General features: G+C 36.4%; 1 protein-coding gene across 5 annotated transcripts in view; it reads left to right on the top strand.

Annotated features, from left to right (window-relative positions):
- Positions 1-20,881, top strand: part of LOC150103285 (uncharacterized) — a 454,389-nt gene that overhangs the window by 134,863 nt on the left and 298,645 nt on the right. For all 5 annotated transcript variants that reach the window (XR_016548822.1, XM_090397913.1, XM_090397914.1 and 2 more), the window contains exon 9: positions 10,977-11,470. Coding sequence is in view for 4 of the 5 variants with exons in the window: in XM_090397913.1 (XP_090254039.1) it covers positions 10,977-11,470 (494 nt within the window). In the remaining variant the exon portion in view is untranslated. The remainder of the gene's footprint in view (positions 1-10,976; positions 11,471-20,881) is intronic.

The following is a 20,881-nucleotide window of genomic DNA, read 5'->3' as shown; positions in this document are numbered from 1 at the left end:
GTGGTGGGTCACTATGGTTATCAGTTTCCCTCATCTATTCTCGATCTGTTTTGAGCCATCCTCAACTCTAGCTGTATTTCCCTGGATTATAATGTACATGCCGGTTGTAATGTACATCCGCGATAGTATTCCGTCGGTACTTTCAGCAAAGGCCGTATCTACCGACATCTCACGCTGTAGTACCGGCAGAAGTTCAGACATCGAAGGGAAAGGCGCACCCCCCCCGATATCGAACTGCCGCCACGAACATTCTCAGGAACCACTGGCCCATGAGAGAAGTCAAATCATCATCCAGGGAAACAGGTGAAAAAAAAGCCCCGAGAAGGGGGTGCAAACCCTTTTTATTCCTCCTTCACTTCCCCCCTTTTTCAGCACCCCGTTCTTACCACGATAGCGCCCTCTTACTTTTTTTTTCTGCAATCTTTTCCCTCCCGCTACTTTCATCGACAACGGCAACTTCAGTACATCGCGAGATCTTAGCAGCGTCTTCCGGGAACCGAATGTGCGTCACTTACCGGGATTTAAATTTGCCTCAGGCCCACCCGTGACCTTTGGACTATTGCTTACATATAATTTACCCATTCATTGTATACATGATGCATTTCATATAATACTAATTTATACACGAAGTTTTTTACATGGCATTACAATTCTACTAAAAGGAGGTAACTCTACTTCCATTTACAGTTAGTACTTTAGTTCTTCTGCTCCAGTACAAGTTTTTTTCTCTCAGCTGAATTTTCTGACTTGTTAAATCCTGAATGAATTATTTCTTTAATAAAGTTCTTCATTCAGGATGTAACAATGGCAAAAGTAAAAACAAGAAACAAAAAGTACAAACAAAGCATACACACCTTGTAATTACTTTGAAAAATTATTCCATGAGGTAACTAATTGTGATAGAAGTAGGAGAAAAAGCTGGAGGTAGAGGTTTGATCAGATGCTTAACTGCAACAAGAAGATAATCCACAATGTTCACATATGAAAACATAAAAGTATTATAGCAGCTATATTCTCCCCCTCCCCCCCCCACACACACATACACACACACGCTCCCGTGGTGTGTGAAAGGTATTGATTAATTAGTTGATAACAGCGTTAGGCATAACTAGCCAGCAAAGGTTGGTCGATTGGTAGAACCTCTGCTATTAATGGTTCACGTAAAAAGTTAAGCAAGTTTGAGCACGGTTAATTAGTTGGAAGGGTTCAATCACTCAATGATGTTGGCACACTCTCCCTTGATGAATCTTTGGACTCCCTGGAGGTGTCAAATAATAATAATAATAATAATACTATCTAGAGACATTTTTGCAAAATCACTTTCCTCTTCTGCATGCCTAACACTGTTATCAACTAATTAACCAATCTCAATACCTTTCTGCCAATGGGAAAAGTACTGATTAATTAGTTAATTATAATGTTAGGCATACCCATCAAGAGTGTGACCTGCACCACAGGTAAGTGTGTGAATGTGGGAGGGTGGGGGGGAGAATATAGCTGCTATAATACTTTTGTTTTCATATGTGAACATTGTGGATTATCTTCCTGTTGCAGTTAAACATTTGATCACACCTCTACCTCCAGCTTTTTCTCCTACTTCTATCACAATTGGTTACTTCATAGAATAATTTTTCAAAGTAATTACAAGGTGTGTATGCTTTGTACTTTTTGTTCCTTGTTTTTACTTTTGCCATCAACATCAAATTTCTGCTATGAACCTCAGTGGGAGTAGGTTGTTATCATAGTACTACATGAAAAGTTATCAACCTCCTATTGACAATTTTCCTTCTGAGTATCTGTCAGGACCCTGATATTATCAGATTTTATATTTTGGTCTTCTAAGGAAATTCTTGCTGTATCAATCCACCTACATCTTTGTCTTCCCTTTGGGTATTTTTCCCTCCATCCCATCAAAAAATACTTGTTTTGCTAACCTTTCCTCTCCTGTTCTGTTTAAATGACCATACCACCTGAGATTAACTCTGCTTATGCATTCCTGAATGCTAACAGCATCAAGTTCCTCCATGATAAACACATTTTTAATCAGATTCAGTTTTTGATGCCATTTGTTCACTCCCTTAATCATTCTCAGAACTCCCATATCTGTAGTCTCCAGTCTTTGATCAATTGTTTTATTTCTAATCCAGCTCTCAGATTGGTTTAAACACTGTCTTGTATATAACAAGTTTAGTGTTTTGACTAATTTCTCCCTCTTATTGACCGAAACTTCAAATCTCATCTGCCACCACTCCCAGATCTTTCATCTCTTCCATATCCTTAAAAATTTCTTCACCAGTTATATGGTTTCATACTATTCTTCCCTGACAAATTTCAGAATTTGATACTTTGCAAAATTGAACTAGATGCTCCACTCTTTCTTCCTCATGCAGCTTACTGATATCCTCCTATAATGCCATAGTGTCTGCTGTACTCCTCATAATTCCCCAACTTTGCATCGTCCATAAAGAGGTACATATTTCCAGTTAAACCTGTACCAATGTTGCAAATGAGATAAACAATAGTAGCCTGAAAACAGACCCCTGCAGTGCACCACTGGTGACTGTCATCCTTGTGGATACTTCTCCCCATTGCACAACTTGCTAATAACTGTCTAACAGCCACCCACATAATTAATTGAATATTTAATTCCATCCATTCCAATTTAGTTACAAACTTGTTGTATGTGGTAATTTGTCAAAGCCCTTCGCAAAATCTAAACATATACTTTTTTCATCTCCCTTGTGCTGCAATATCTTTTGCCACCTTGTTATACATAAATAGAGTGTAAATACAGCCTCTCTTTAACAAACCCATGCTGATCATCACAGAGAATTCTGCTGTTTTTCAACCTAATTCTATGTGCTCTAGCCCTCACCATCTTCTCCAGCATCTTAACCACAACTTTAGACATCAATTTGTGAAATGGATCCATTTTACCCTTTTTCTACTCCTTTAGGATTTGTCCTGTTGCAAGAATCTTGTTAAACAGGTATATCAAGGCTGCTGTAAACTCTCTGGAATATTCTCCCAAGACACATGCCGACATGTCATCAAATCATAGTGTCTTTACCATTACCCCCCCCCCCCATGATACTTTCTCTACAAGTTCCTCAGATGTCATACTTATGATGATAAAATATCTTGATGAATTGCTGATTGAATATGAATACTTCAACTATATCTTCTGCATCAGTTCCAATCTGTTATTTATTATCATCATCCTGCCATAATCATTCTTTGTTATTTTTCGTACTGCATATCAAAAGGACTCTTCAAAATTATTTTTGTTTGTCTAATTTCTATCCACACTGTACATTTGCTGTTCTTACCAACTGAGTCACCTTTCTGGATTCAGGCTAAACAGAGGTATCAGTATCAGATTTTCACCTTAAGATAAATAGTTGAGAAATCTTCTTCTTCTTCTCTTCCATGTAAGATGGGTTGAGTCTTCTCTTGACCAGGATCTTCCAGTCTTCTCTATTCCTTGCTGTTCGAAAAAGTTCCTTATATGTTCTGCATCTCGAGATGTTCTTTATTAATTTCAGCCAGGTAATTCTTGGTCTTCTGGATCATTTTTTTTCATTTGGAAAAGTATTGATTAGGAAGTTAGGAAGTCTGTCTGCATCCATGCATACAGTGTTGCCAAACCATCTCAATTGTTGTTTTCTGATTTTTTCTATTATTGTCTTTTTATATAATAATTCTTGTCTGACTGTGCTGTTTGTTTTCTTTTCTATCCAACTTGTTCTATTTATTTTTCTTAAGCATTTCATTTCAAATGCTTTTTTTTCTCCTCTCTTTTCTTAACTGTCCACGCTTCTGCTCCATAGATGATTGGTATAATTATTGATTCATATAATTTGATTTTGGCTTGCTTAGATATCTTGTTTGTTTTTCATATTTTCTGTAATTTTCCCATGGTGATCCATCCTATCGCTATTCTGTGTTTGATTGTTTTGAGTTCATCTATTGTTTCTGTTAGTTTTGATCCAAGATATATGAAGTTGTCTACTTGTTCTCTTTTTGTTCTCCATTTAGGGTGGCTGAGATGGTAGTTTTATTCCTCCCTGTTTTCATCACTTTTGTCTTTTGTATACAGGTATCCCTCAATTATCACAGTTAATTAATTAATCCTCGATGTTACCGCATATATCAAAATCGCATTAATCAAATCTAATAATCAATGGTAAAAAGTACAATTCAACTCTGATCGATTACTGTATTAATAATTAGTTTTAGATGGTACTCTTTTAGGAAAGATAAAAAATGAGTGCAAAGTAAATGTTTAATAAATACTTCATCATCATCAAATTCCTGCCATGTACCCTCAAGGGGTATACAGGATATGACAGTACTACATGAAAAATTTACATCATTACTAACTTCCTATCTACAATTTTCCTCCAAATCAGTCTGTTACTTGTCAAGACTCCTACATTATCAGATCTTATATTTCTATCGTCTAAGGCACTTTGTACCGTATCAATCCACCTATATCTTGGTCTTCCTCTGGATCGTTTTGCTGCCAGCCTGGCAGAGAACACTTGTTTTGCTAATCTTTCTTCTCCCATTTTATTTAAGTGACCATACCACCTAAGATTAGCTCTGCTAACGCATTCCTGGATGCTGACAATGTCAAGTTCTTTCCTAATATCCTCATTTTTAATATGATATTGCCATTGATGCCATCTGTTCACGCCTCTAATCTTTCTCAGGACTCTCATATCTGTGGTCTCTAGTCTTTGGTCAAGTGTTTTACTTCTGACCCAGCTCTCAGATCTATAAGTTAAAACTGGTTTGAACACTGTCTTGTATACAGTTAATTTAGTGTTCTGACTAATTTCTCTCTTATTCCATATGAATTTATTCAATTGACTTCCCACCATACCAGCTTTGCTGATTCTGTTGTCTATTTCTATATTTAATTTACCATCTTCAGTAAAAATCGTGCCTAAGTAGCTGAAATGTTTTACTTGTTCCACAGGTTCTCCATTCACAACACAGTTGACATTTTCAATGATTCTGCTTATTTTCATTGTCTTTGTCTTTTTATTGCTGATCTTCATACCATATCTATTACAACAGCTATTCAATTTAGTCAGAGAACCTTGCAGACTTGTAGCAGATTTATTTAGAAGTATAACATCATCCGCATAAAGCAAAGAGCTGACATTAACGTCTCCAATTTTGATATCAGGTTTAATAATAATAATAATAATAAATACTTGTACCTATATTAGTTACTGCAATTTTTTTTAATCAAAAGAAGTTATAAAGAGTCATTTGAACAGTTTTAGTTTTTTTCTTATTGGCATAAATTCTACGATAACAAGCAAAATGACTTTCCAGACCTCGGCAAACAAGCATTCTTCGATTAACATCTGGATCCATATCCATTATTTGCTGCTTAAGCGATTCTAAACTGCGAAATATTCCATCCAGTTCTTTGACTGTTATTTTCTTTGGAACCTCATCTTCACATTCCATTTGTTCGTTGTCTTCATATGTGCGTTGTTCAATTTCAAGAAGATCGTTGTCACTGAAATCTTTTGAATTTGAATCCAATAATTCTTTAACATCTTCTGCATCAACACCATCAAAACCGAGGTCTTCACCAATTGCAATGATTTCTTTGACTACATTGTTCACAGGATTTTGAAAACAACCTAAGTCATTAGCGTATTCTGGCAGAAGGTTTTTTCAAACAGCTTTCATGCAACTAGAAGACACTTGCGTTGTTCAATTTCAAGAAGATCGTTGTCACTGAAATCTTTTGAATTTGAATCCAATAATTCTTTAACATCTTCTGCATCAACACCATCAAAACCGAGGTCTTCACCAATTGCAATGATTTCTTTGACTACATTGTTCACAGGATTTTGAAAACAACCTAAGTCATTAGCGTATTCTGGCAGAAGGTTTTTTCAAACAGCTTTCATGCAACTAGAAGACACTTGCTCCCATGAGTCTTGAATGTTCTCAGTTGTGTGTTTAATGTTAAATTTTTTCCAAAATTGGTGGAGTGTAATCACATTTTCAGCCATTGTTGTTTCAATTGCCTTTGAGAATGACTTTTTAAAAAAATAGGCTTTGAAAGTTGCAGTGACTCCCATGTCCATAGGTTGTAACAGTGATGTTATATTTGGTGGGAAAAATAAAACTTTCACATTCTCACACAGATCGTTAAGAGAATTTGGATGACCACAAGGCTAGCAGCGTCGTGGCATGAGCATGATTTTGTGTGGTAAATTTAATGGCGTGTTAATCAAAACCCTTGCCGCATATATCAAGGGGCCGCAATTAATTGCGCGTTATAATCAAATCCGAGTTAAGTAAGGGATTCCTGTAATTATTGTCATGTTATATGTTTTACAGGTTTCATTTAGCTTGTTTATCAACCTTTGTAGTTCATTTGGGGTTCTTGCAATAAGGATGAGATCATCTGCATATTTGATATTATCTATGTTTAAACCATTGACATTGATTCCATGCTCATTGTTTGTTGCCTTCTTTACAACTTCATCTAGATATATGTTTAATAGGCATGGGGATAATAGGCATCCTTGCATTACTCCTTTTTGGATCTCTATGGATTCTGTTGTGAGTGTGTCCTTTTTAATGATTGCATTTGTCTTAGAGTAATATTTTATCAGAAACTGTATTATGTATTTGTCTATTGCTTTTTCTAGTAGAACTTTAGAAGGATTTCTCTGTTGATGCTATCGAAAGCTTGTTTAAAGTCCACAAAACAACAATATAATTCTTTATGGTCTTCTCAGCTGAGCTCTGCTAGTTGGTGCAATGTGAAAATCTGGTCTATTGTTGAATGGTTTCCTCAGAAACGAGCTTGTTCTATGCCTATCAGTGCTTCGTAGGTGTTTTTTAATCTATTTTGTATAATTCTTATGAATATTTTATAGGTGTGGGAGAGTAAATTGTGATTGGTCTGTAATTTCTGCAGTCTCTTTTGTCTCCTTTCTTGTATATTGGGATGATCTTTCCAGTTCTCCAGTCATCTGGGATCTCTCCTGTTTGTAGTATTTTATTGAATAGGGTTGTTAAATATTCTATTGATGTACTGCCTCCATGTGACCACAGTTCAGTAGGGATAATATCAATGCCTAGTGCTTTATTGTTTTTCATCTGTTTTATTGCATATCTAACTTGTAAAAGTTTGGTGTAGTCATTATTTTCTTCTATTGTTGTTATTATTATTATTCAGGCCTCCCATGGAGTCAAAAGACTCATCGTGGGAGGTCCTTCCTAAGAACATAAAGTCTGTCAAGTCTCATCAAGGAGAGGTCCACCCTAAGAAACACAGTCTATCATACTACTCCTTAAACTCATTGACCGTTCTCGCTCTCACCCCTCCATCAGGCAATGCATTCCGAGGTTCAACCACCCTCCATGTAAAGAAACCACTCCTCACCCTCTGCTCACAGTTTCCTTTCGTAACTTCCAGGGATGACCTCTTGTCATCACTCCTTCCCGCTGTTCAGCCAAGCGAAAACTCCCCAGCGTCAACCCTGTAACCACCTCTCAACAGTTTAAAAGTCTCAATCATATCACCTCTCCTTCTTCTATCCACCAAACTCTGCGGCCCACATTCCCTCAGCCGATCTTCATAACTATCCTTGTACAGTCCTGAAACCATCTTTGTCATCCATCTTTGTATCCTTTCCACAGTTAATTTATCCCCTTCAAATCCTGGGAACCAAATCGGAGAACAATAGTCCAAGTGTGGTCTGATCAGAGACTTATACAACGGAATGATAACCCTCTTATCTCTGCAGGTCAGTGTCCTTCTCATAATTGCAACAATCCTCTGTGTTACCTTCACCACCTTTGCAATATGACCCCTAAACTTCAGGTTTCTATCAATCATCAACTCCAGATCATATCATATTTAGTGGATTAAAGGATTTTTGCTAGATAATTATGATCTTCAGTTGGTATTTTGTCAGTGGTTTCTACAACAGTGTACACAGGATCTATAATTTCTTTCTTATATGCTTTTCGCAGATGATATAATATTCACTCAAGATGGTAGTTTCAGTTATCACAACAATACATCTGGACCGATCAAAATCCACTTATAAGGTGGTATCAAATTTGTAACATGCCAACAGATGGCAGCACAAGGCTGCACGCACAGTCACAGGGAGCACTGACCTTCATAAGTCAGTGTGCCAAAAGACATCGTCCTGTGTACATCGGGAGCTGTGCTATTCTGACCACGTGCATTACCACGTCTGCGATTTCATCATGGACAGCAAGTTAGAACAAAGAGTGAACATGAAATTCTGTGTGAAACTGGGCAAATCTGCCACAGAGACATTTGACATAATTCAGCAAGTTCACTGCAATGAGTCGTTCGAGGTGTTTGGAGTGGCACGCATGCTTCAAGAGCAGAAGAACATCACTGGAAGATGATGAAAGATCAGGAAGACCTTCAACGAGCTCAACACCCGAAAATGTCGAAACCATTCAGCAACTTGTGGATGAGGATCATTGGAGAACACTCCACAACATTGCTGCCATTGTCGATGTATCATATGTTACAGTCCAGACAATCCTCACATTTGATTTGAATATGCGCCGTGTTGCTGCCAAGTTTGTCCCCAGGCTGCTGACCCAGAAGCAGAAGGAACACTGCTTCGAAGTCTGCCAAGACTCCATCAGTATACTGTGGATGACCTGTCCACTGACGAAACTTGGGTGTATGGATACAACCTTGAGACGAAGCAACAGTCTTCACAGTGGAAGAATCTCATCATCTCCACAACCGAAAAAGGCGAGGCAGGTTCGCAGCTTGCCAAGCACATGCTCATCGTCTTTTTCGACATTTGCGGAATTGTGCATCGAGAATTTGTCCCCAGGGGCCAGACCGTCAATAGCGAGTTCTACTGCCAGGTTTTAAGGCATCTGAGGGAGGACATTCGGCGAAAGTGACCGGATCTGTGGCACACGAAAAACTGGATGCTCTACGATGACAATGCATCCTGTCACCAAGCTCTTCTCACATGTGAGTGAGGAGAGCTTGGTGACAGGATGAAACAATTATTTATTTATTATGAAACAATTTCTGATTTGTCCTTTATTTTCTCCAAAAAAATATGGTCACTGTACATATAATGCGCGTGCGAGTTTGTCTGCCAACTCAAACAAGCAGCAATAAAAAATCAACCAAGGGTTGAAACTTTGTGAGCTGAGCCTACCTGTAATGAGAATTTTCAAAGGAACCATAAACAATACCCCATCGTGAATGTATTAAAACTAAGAAATATATAGTGAATGTTGTTATGACAGTTTCAGATGTTATGGAATTCGATTGAAGAGAGTTAGCATTTCAACTCAACACTTCTTGGTTGCCTTTGTCTTTGGGTCGCGTGATCTTTTGTTAATACCACACCAATCATATGCATGTCTTCATAGCTGCTCTCTCATGTAAAACAAAATTTAACTTGTACATATTGTAACAATTAAAAAAAAAAAGGTTGAATAATTTATAAGCATATAAAAGGATATCACCTGTAAATCGTTGACGTGCCAGCAAAATTCTCAGACATGCCACAGGTTCGCCATCTATGCCTTATACTATCAAGATACCAGTTGGTCTGTAATTTTCTACTTCTGCCTTGGAGTTTTTTTTATGTAATGGAAAAATCTTGTCCTCTTTCCATTCCCTTAGAACTTTGCCAGAGCTGTAGTTTAAATTAAACAGTTGGTCAGATGAGATGTGCTACCAGTTCTCTTACATATTCTCTTACACACACAGATGAACATCTTTGCCTGTTTATCTATATCTCTTCTCCCAATCAATCTCTGTCATGAATCCTTGGATGATACATCTTTGCAAAGTGATTACTTAATAATTCAACGCTTTCTTCTAATTAAAGTTATCCTTCTTACTCAGTATGTAGTGAAAGTAGAACTCTTTGGGTTTTCCTTTGGCCTGCTCAGCTAATTTCCTCTCATAATCTGGTTTTGCCCTCCTGTCCTGAACTTTGTATTTCTCATGACATGCTGATTATTTTTTTCTTTATAATTTTTCCACAGTCTTTTCTTTTTTAGCAGGTCTCACTTAATAATGCTACTCATCCATTTAACTTCCTGATTGTTTTTCCCTCTTTACCTTGGGTATACAATCTGGTACTGTTTTCCTCAAATACCCCTGACTATTCTCATGTATTACTAACATTTTTCGACGCTGCTTCCAGATGCCTCCTAAGTTTGCCATAATCTATGACTATATAGTTCCACTGTAGTTCATCCACTTCTTAACAGAAAATTCCATATTTAAAAACCTCCTAGAATAAGACTGCATGATCACTCTCTCCATTCAGAAGTATAGTGGTTGTCTCTGTTATGGATACATCTGATGCTGTTACTGGATCCACCACTATCTAACCTGGTCCCTCCATCACATGCTGATTTAATTAATTATTCCTTAGTAATTGTATAAATTCTGTTTCCCTGCTTGCACCCTTTCCTCTTTCCAAACTATGTTCTTATAGTTGAAGTCCCCTATAATAATTATAACAATTACTTGCCTGCAACTATTGTATTTATCTTTAGAAACACTATTTTCTGGTATTAAACAACACAGAAAGAAGTCAAAAAGAAACTACCACGTAGTTTAATGTCATAAAATAGTGATTCTAATACGTCCTTTCTTCACAGAAGCTTACGCAATGAGATATTGTGCTTATCTGCCCACTCATGGTATAATACATCTTTTTGTATCCCCTTGTACTATAGCAACATGTCAGATATGCACACAATTAAATAAAATGAAGATTGTAGGCATGAAAACTGGGTTAATTCATCTGTCCCTATTATATATATATTTGTCACTGGAATGGAGTTTTGTTTCTGAATTGTTTCATTCATTTATATCTTATTTAAGACAGATATTATATTAACACATTAAAAATATACTGTTGTATATATATATTTCTTGTTTTGAATTATAGCTCAATCTACATCATCATTTTATCAAGGTGAGACTATCAGTTCTTCATTATCTTCTAAATGGCAGTGTGAATATTGTACTTATCTCAATTCACCAGATATTCGTATCTGTGGTATGTGCTGTAAAACAAAATCCAGTACAGAATCAACTACTACTTTTCAATCAGATTTAAAAATAGACCACAGTAAGGACTGTCAGCAAAAAGTAGCATCTCCTCCTATGACAAAGAAAGTAATAGGAATATCAAACAAACAGATGAAAGGGCACAGTGAGGATGTCCAAAAAAAAATAACATCTCCATCAATTAGAAAGAAATTCTCAGATGTTCTGAATGATCAAATGATAGTGCATAGTGAGGATGGTCAGAAAAACATAACCCCTCCATTAATCAGAAGGAAGTCTGGCATACGGAGTGAACAGCAAAACATATTAGTCACTGAAACAGATAGAAATGATGTTGTTGGACTTACACAAGCTCTTGAAGAAGCTGAAAAGGTAATTCTCTTTTTTAAAAGCCAGAAAGTACCAACTTGCCAATTATGAATTTAATTTATAATTGGTAAGTTTATACATTCATTGTTCATTTATTTTATAACTGTAATTATATTAGAATATTATATGATTATATTAAATTATTATTATTATTACCCCAAGACCTCATGGAGTCAAAGACTCATCTGGGAGGTCCTTTTATCATACACACACACAGCTCATCATACCATGCCTTGAACACATTCAAACTCCTTGCAGACACCACACTCTCAGGCAAGGCATTCCAATCATTTACAACTCTGTACGAAAAAAACCTCCCTCTTACTCCCCTACTCCCACCCTCTTTATACAGTTTCCAGGGATGACCTCTGGTTCTCCCCCAATCTCCCACTATTTTCTGTAGAACTTCTCCAGCATTGATCCTATAACAACTCCTTACCAACTTGTAGGTCTCTATCATATCTCCCCTCTTCCTCCTGTCCACCAGACTCTGTAAATTACATCTCAATCTTTCCTCATACTCGACATTCCTGAGATCAGAAACTACCTTAGTCAGTCACCTTTGGACCCTTTCCAACATCTCTTCATCCTTCTGAAAACTAGATGACCAAATCTGGGCACAATAGTCCATGTGTGGTCTAATCAAAGTCTTATACAACAGAACACGAATCTCCCTACTTCTACACGTCAGTGTCCTCCGCATCATTTCCAGAAGCGTTTGTGTTTTCTTCACAATTTTGGCTTTGTGTCCACTAAATTTTAGATGTTTATCCACTATCACCCCCAGATCTCTTACTTCTTCCACCTCCAACAATATATCCTCACCAAGTATAAATTCTCCATCCCATCTTTGTTTTCCAAATTTTAAAACCTTACATTTTGCAACGCTGAACTCACATCCCCATTTGCTTGCCCAATCACTCAATTTATTCAAGTCTTCTAAGGCCACAACATCTTTACTACTCTTCATGGTTCGTCCCAACTTTGCATCATCTGCAAACAACTGAATATCTCCATCCAAATCTTCACCATTATCATTAATATACAAGTTAAACAGTAATGGCCCTAAAACAGACCCCCGAGGCACTCCACTAGTGATTTTCCTTCTTCTGGATATCGCTCCCCTATGCACAACAAGTTGTGTATGGGGGAGCGATATCCAGATAAGTATATTACTATGTATCTTTCTCCTCTGTCCAAGGGAGCGGTTACTTTATTGTAATAAGTAAGTAGATTACTAAAACATGACCTCCCTTGTAAAACATGAAGGAGACTGGTAAAGCAGCTACTGACAACAATACAGATCAAGGCATTAACATTACTTGTGTAACAGATGAATCGAGAAAAAGGAAAGTGCTGTTTGTCAATATGAAGCATCACTAAGTCATAGATTTTCACTGTACACTGTGATAAAAACAAACTACAGAAGTTGGATGCCACTCCTGAATTAGAATTCAGCTGTCCACAATTAAACTAAATTTTGAAAGAATATTGAAAGAAAAGAAGTTTAATCCTTAACATTAATTACCAGTTTGAATTAATATTTGCTTTTCCATTATTATTATTATTATTATTATTATTTTATTTATTTTTTTTTTTTGTATTTTCGAAAAAAATATTTTTGATTTGTTTTATTTATAATCAGTAAAAATTGTTCAGGGTTCCAAAATTTTTTTGAAGGTGAAAAGGGTTCCACGATTAAAATAAGTGGGAAACTGCTGCTCTAGTTAATTTCATGTATGGGGGTGGGGTCTCATTCAAAAATAATTTAACATATTATATTTGAGATCCTGTGATCTTTTGTGATTATATCAGTCTTTTACTTGGATTGCAAAAATATAAAGTAAAATGATATTGCTATCAGTCTGACATGATGATCATAGATATTCTATGATTATCAGCATAAGTCTCCTTGTAGTCACACTGCTTAAAAGATATTGCCAAAAATCCACTGAACTCTGAATGTTGTGTCACGTTATCCAGCTCTAAATTATTTTTTTTGTCCTTTAGGAGAGGAGGTGTGGGAGGGTGTTCTAATGAGATTGAATGATTTGATTCTAGTTAGGGTAGAAAGTTATGATTTCTATACTAGAAACAATTAAATTAAAAATGCCAAGAATTATATTCTTATTTAGTTCCTTTATCCAAGTGTAAGCAAACAAAGCTTATGTGTGAAATATCTTTACGATTAGACTACTTGTATATAGACGCAATCACCTCTTGATTCGAAGAAAAACGCTGACCAGTGAGGATGAGTTTTAGTTTTGGGAAGAGATAGAAGTCAGATTGAACCAAATCTGGGAAACAGGGTGGACGTTCCAGCAATTTATAGTGCAGATCCCTTAATTTTCACATTGCCAAAACACCTTTGTGGGCAGGTGCACTTTCCTGATGAAAGATGATTTTTTTTCTTCTGCAAAATGGGTCTTTTCTCATGAATGTTTTCGTCTAGTCTGGTTAAAAAATCAGAATAATATTCCCAAGTTATTGTTTTACCCTTTTCAAAATAATTAATAAACAAAATGCCTTTAGCATCCCAAAGCACCGATGCAGTGACCTTTCCTGCTGATGAAACTGACTTTGTCTTCTTTGGTGCTGAACAACCAGCTTCTGTTCCACTGTTTTGACTGCTGTTTGGATTCTGGTGTGTAATGGTGAATCCAAGTCTCATCCATAGTAATAAATTGATGTGCAAAATCAGTTTTATTCTTGTTAAAACACTCCAAGCACTGTTCAGAGATTTTCATTTGAGTGCTTTTTTGATCTGCTATGAGCAAGAGCAGCACGCATCTTGTTCAAAGCTTTTTCATATGCAATTCTTCATGCAGAATATATCCTACACATTCTTTTGAAATGCCTATAGTCTCAGCAGTTTCATGCACTTTGACTCGCCGGTCATCCAATACCGTGTTGTGCACTTGATCAATGATTTCTGGTGTTGTTACACTTTTTGGACGTCCTTCACGTGGATCATCTTCAAAACTGGTCCAGTCATGTTTAAACTCGGCCACCCATTTCTTAGTTGTCGAAAACGAAGGAGAAGAGTGCCCATAAACTTTTATGAACTTCGAATGAATTTCTTTTGCCGTTAAACCTTTTTTTACAAAGAATTTTATAACTGCATGATACTCAATTTTATCCATTTCAAGGGATATAGACAACAGTTTTGCTTCAGGCAACTGGAAAAAACAAACTACTTGATAGAATGACTTGCAATTTCACATGGATGCTTATTACAGATGTACCAACTTAGGAAAAAAAACAAAAAAACTTGCCGATAGTGTTGCCATATATGGTCAAGGCCAAGAACTTTTCAGACTACCCTTGTAACTAGATCAAATACATAGTGGAGTGTTGTTATAGAGCTGGTAGATCAGTTGTTAATGACAATGAAATGCATTAACAAATAAACATGATGGGTGCTAATTGAATAATCAACATGGATGACTTGAGTGATCCAAACATTGACTAGAATGCTGTGAAATCTCATGAGAAGAATAAAATCAAATTTATTGAGCTATTATGAGACAACCTCCTCAAGCATATGTGATAGAAGGAACTTGAACTAAAAAAAAGAATGTTAGATTTGATTATAATGTCAGACGAGCTTCAGGTAGACATGGCTGATCTACCTCCAGTTGAAGGCAATGATCATTCTGTACTGACTTTGAAAGTAGCTAAGATAATGGATGTTCATTCATAGTGTCAGAAAAGATTGCATGCTGAACTATATAAAAAAAAATTATGGCTGAGGAGCATGCTAGGTTCCATGGCATTGTATTGATTTCTAGATGGGAAGGACATCAGTAAATTCCTGGGAAGTATTTCAAAAATACTTCAGTGATGCAGTATCAGAATGTGTCTAGAGTTCAGAGAATAAACAGAATAAGAGAGAAATGAATGTGAAATCTTATTAAGCAAAAAATTATTAAGAAAAAGATCATGTTGAAGAAATACTGTGTACATAAGGATCATGTCAGTTATGACAATTATAAAGAGCATACCAGAAAAGTTACAACTATAATTCTATGGAAAGCAAAGTCCAAGTATGAAAAGAAACTGGGTCTGCAAGCTAAATGCAACCGAGAAGAACTCTATCATTACATTGCAAGTAAAAGAAAGAATGGTGAAAAATAACTCTCAACATTGGGGATGGTACGTAGGGTACAAATGCAGGAGATTGCTCAAGTAATGATGGCTCATTTTGCTGAAAGTCATCCAACTGGTGTAGTGTATGCAACATTAAATGCATTGCTACTTCTTCGTTGGATTAAAAAAATCGGGTGTATAAGAACAATGTATTAAAGCTGCTAGCGAACTGAATAAGAACTTGGCAGTAGGGACTGACAGGATATCAGCATAGATGCTAAAAGCTATTAGGCTAAACTGGTTGTTCCTTTGAACTAGACTGTGGGATTTGAATCTCAGAACTGGGAAGATTTCACAGAATGGAAAAAAAAGTATCCCATTGAACAAGTGTGGTAAGGCTGATGTGTCTAACTATCGTCTATCAGTATCTCTGGAGTGGTGATGAAGATTTTGGAAAAGTTAGTAAACATTCACATACAGAAATGGGTTAACAGAGAATCTCTATTTTGCAATCAACTGCATAGGCGTACTAATGGGAAGGTCATGTTTGAGCAACTTGCTCACATTTTATAATGTTACTGTTGAATTAGACAAGGAGAATGGATACACCATGATGCTTTTGGGCTTTGTAAGGCATTTGATAGGATACAGCATGCAAATCTGTTACATAAATTGGAAATATATGGGATTATAAAGTATTAGCATGGATAAGAGAATTGCTCGCTGATAGATTTCAAAAGTGTGGGATGGGGGTGGATTCGAGTCCATAACATTTAATGTGACCAAAGCTCGTGGTTATTTAGTTTTTACATCAGTGACATTGGGAAGGAATTGGCTGATGACATGCACTTGTTTGCTGATGATGCAAAGATAGACAAAATAATTAGAAATGCAACTGATGTGAACTATTTGCAGAATGATTTGAATAAGTTGGAATTGTGGGCATGGAAAAATTGTCAGTTCAACATTAGTAAACATAAAGTTATGCACTTTGGTATAATGAAATATCTAATATTATGTAATAGTCCGAAATGAAGAGGAAATGACAGTAACCGAGGAAGCACACTGACTATATGCACAAGCCTCGGGGGCCAAATTAAATTCTGCAAAAACCACGGGTCAGGCAGATGGGAGTCTAGAAATGATTCTCCGATCGAATGTACCTGGTCAAACGAAGGACAAAGATACTTAGGTGTGCACCTTGGCAACACCAAAATATATAACACACTGAACTGGACACAGCTGCACAACTGTTTTAAACAGGTACTAGGTAAATGGAACAGCGTTCGTTCCATGTCTGCACTTAGAGGAAGAGTACTAATAGTTAACCAGATGGCTGCGAGTGTCTTATGGCATACCCTCAAAGTACTCGCACCTCCTGAAGAATTTCTCTACCACATTCAAAAGGAAATCAAACATTTCCTCTGGAACAAAACTCACTGGACAACATACCCTCAACTCTGCAAGCCACTCAGCAAGGGAGGTCAAGGCCTGATTTCCCTTGAAAACAAGATTAGATCCTTCAGGATAATCCTCCTCCTAAAGACACTTCAATGCAATCACACTTATGTAACCACCTTCGATTACATCATGAAATCATCCACCAGAGGACTTACACTTTCCACAATCCTCCAAATGGCTAGTCCTGCACCATCTCCTCCTAAACTACCTCATTTTTACAAAGATGCTCTACAGCGGTGGAAAAACACAGGACTTCATCACACACTTACAGGATCAACAGAGTCAGCTGTACTTACAGAACCACTATTTTCGAACAGAAACATAACAAGTCTCACAACTGGCCAGCCCTTTCCTTTCCCTACATGGAACTGGGCAGGAATAAGAGTCATAGGAGACCTCCTAACCCAGACCCTAAAGTGGAAAGCATTCACAAGCCTACCAATGAAGAACCCAAAAACTGAAAATCAATACCAACAGCTGCAAGCCTCCATTATAAAAGCCTATCCAGATATCGCTACACTTCAGGAAATCCGTATTCCTTCTATAAACTGCTCGCGGCCGATATTTCATCTTGTACAATCTGAAGCCTCATTTCCAATTCTTCCCTCCAACTACAAGAAAATATACCACTTCCTCATGTCAGTGTCTCCAACCCTGCCCTTCTTATATTCATCCTTAATCCTCTCATCTACAAGGCTGCATATGCTACTCAGTTTTCAGTGGGATCTGCCATGTAAATCGAAGTGTGCCAAACCAGATTTCGATATACATTGGAGACTATGGCATAACATCTTGCCAACTCCTTCAAAGCTCTATTTCAAGCTAAGAGAAATTTCAGCTAAGAGAAATGGATCTGTGTCTATTCTGTGACATTTCATGTACCTTGGAACACACATATCTAACCTATCCCGCAAACAACGTGATCTCATATGGAGGTAGCAGGGTTTTTCCCCCGGAAACTCGGGTTTTTCATCCCACATACAGACAAATCAGCCCTTTAGAACACACGCAATTTACAGACAAAAATAATAGTTGTGGTGGAGGTGGGCGGTAGATGGTGTTGATGGAGATGATTCGTAGTAGAGGTACGGTGTAGTGGTTGAGACGGTTGTAGGTGTCCTCCTGCAAGGAGTTCGTACTCCTTGGAGGTATCAGGAATAATAATAATAATCACCTATGCCCTGAATACTGCTTCTAGCACCTGTAACTACGCACACAGCCAAGAAGACTACTGGAATTTAGTCCACACAGAAGAAAACAGACACAGAACATGCAATTTCCTCTTCATCTGCACTAAGGCCATCATCTACAGCTTCTACCTAAAACAAACAAGAAATAACCAGCACCCATCCATCACTGAAACTGCACAAACCCTCATGTATATCCTCCGTCAGAAACTAAAAAGCAGGCTTTTATTGGAACTTGAGTACTTCAAAGAAACAAGAACTGTCGCAAAATTCATAGAGGAGGGGAATCCAACTGGTTCCCTCTTCTGGATTGACGACAACAATACGCTTCATCTGAAAGATAACTCAGACTGAAACTGAACTGTAAATTTTGAATTCATTTATTGCATTCTCTATTGTATACCCGAAAGGAAAATGTTTCTTTCTCTGTAATATATATACTTATAATATGTGAATAATCCTTGTTACCTATCGTCTAATGTATATTTTAACAAGTTAAAAAAAAAATAAATAAATATATATATATATATATATTGGTGATGTGCTAGGAGAAACTGATCAGGCTAGGAATTCTGGAGTTTTAGTAGATGGGAAGTTGAGGTTCTAGGCCATATAGCAAAGACTGCAAATACAACTCTGAGGATAATTGCAATGCTGAAATGAACCTTGATATGTAAGGATAAGAAAGTCACTTTGCCTTTTTACAAGGCTTTGATGTGACCTCACTTTAAGTATGAAGTTAAGTATGAACAGTTGAGAAGATGCAAAGGAGTGTTAAAGATGGTATTGGGATTGTGGAGTGTAGATTGATAGATTTATGATACTAGATAGATTGATAGATTTATGATACTAGACAGATTGATAGATTTATGATACTAGATAGATTGATAGATTTATGATACTAGATTTGCAGATACTAACAAACAGGAGAAAGAAGGGAAAGATATGATTGTGATTTATAAACTTCTGAAAGGATCATACATGATATGAGTAGGCAGAATTTTTTTATTGTTTGAAAGATGGGGCGAGGATGAGAGGGCATTCATGGTAGTTGAAGGGTGAGTGATACATTTTTTTTCTCTCATAGAGTAGTGCATGATTGGATGACTCTATGAAAGAAACTCCATTGGGTCCCCCCTGTGAGACTAGTGTATGATTGGAATGGATCACCCTTGAAGGTGAATGCGGGTAGAGTGAATGAATTCAATAAAAGTTATGACAGAGACTAAAAGACACTGACCTTCTGGAGGTCTTTCTTAATAATAATAAAAATAAAACATATTAGAATTATTTAAAAAAGAAAGAGACTAAAAGACACTGACCTTCTGGAGGTCTTTCTTAATAATAATAAAAATAAAACATATTAGAATTATTTAAAAAAGAACACTTTTCTCCTGATAACATGCAGCATTTTTTTTTGTAAATCTCAACCATCACAGGTTTAATTTGTTGTATTTTTAATCCCATGTAAGGGTTACATATTCCCTGAACCTTGCTCTATAAACAAAAACTTGGTTGTTTGTGTAAGTTATTTTATCTCAGTAGGCTCCTTTTACTAATAGATGCCATCCTCTATGAAATCGCTACTTTCTTTGTCATTGATAAATGATACAGAAGGTTGAAACTGCTCAGTTTTTTCAAGAAAAAACTAAGTCGCGTAAGTCAGATATATTGCTGATGAATTTATCATCTGGTTACATGGATATAGTACTTAAAAGAAATTCTATTAAAAGTCATCAGCACTCAGAACTCCAATCATCGTTGAAAGGGAAATTACCAATAAATTAATTTTCTTGGGTATCTTAATGAAATGAGAATATGATGGACACACAGACCATCATATTCTCAGTATGATCAGTATTCAATATGATGGACACACAGACAATAGTAATACTACATATTAGTATTACTATTATGACTAATACTTTAATATTATTATTTCTCAGATAAATTACATACATTATAAGAACACAATTATGCATAACAAATACTTTCTCATACATAAAGTTTTTTTGAATAATAATAATAACAATAACTGTTTACAACATATATTATTATAATAATCATAATGATGATTATTGCAGATGGTTCTTTGCAATTTTTACACTCTATATATACAATATCAATAGATATAATCACTCTATATTGCATACTTTTGTTACAGTTATTACATACATTACATACATTTGATTACATGTGATACATTACTTACATTTGTTTACATATGATACTTACATTACATACATTGGTTTACATGTGATATGTACATTACATGCATTTGGTTACATATGATACATCTTGGATGAGAACTAATTTCTCTGCTTTCATCCTCGAAGCTTATATGTAAGCTTATCTGAGGATGACACCAGTTGGTTATTATTTATTGTTTTTTTTTTTGTTGTGTTGGGAAGTTACGAAATCTATGATTGAGAAATTCGCACGCACGCAAGTGCGCACACACACAATAACTTGGAATGTATTGATGCGTCGCTGAACTGGAAGCCTGAACAAATATATTGTGTTTCATTAAGAGCTCTTTTCAGGCTGTTGTAGTTTGTAAGGTTTCTGTATTCAAAAGATAATTTGTTTATCATGTCTGGGATGTAGAAGTTTCACGTGGCCTTTCCGTAGTGATTATTGTATTTATATGTGATATAATTAGTTGTCTGAGGTCTTT

This window comes from Typopeltis vanoorti, chromosome 9 (genome assembly GCF_054136105.1).
Source record: "Typopeltis vanoorti isolate ZY-2024b chromosome 9, IOZ_Tvanoo_1.0, whole genome shotgun sequence".
In the NCBI taxonomy this organism is placed as follows: Eukaryota; Metazoa; Arthropoda; class Arachnida; order Uropygi; family Thelyphonidae; genus Typopeltis; species Typopeltis vanoorti.
Note: the sequence above shows the minus strand (reverse complement) of the source record. Positions and strands in the feature narration are given on the sequence as shown.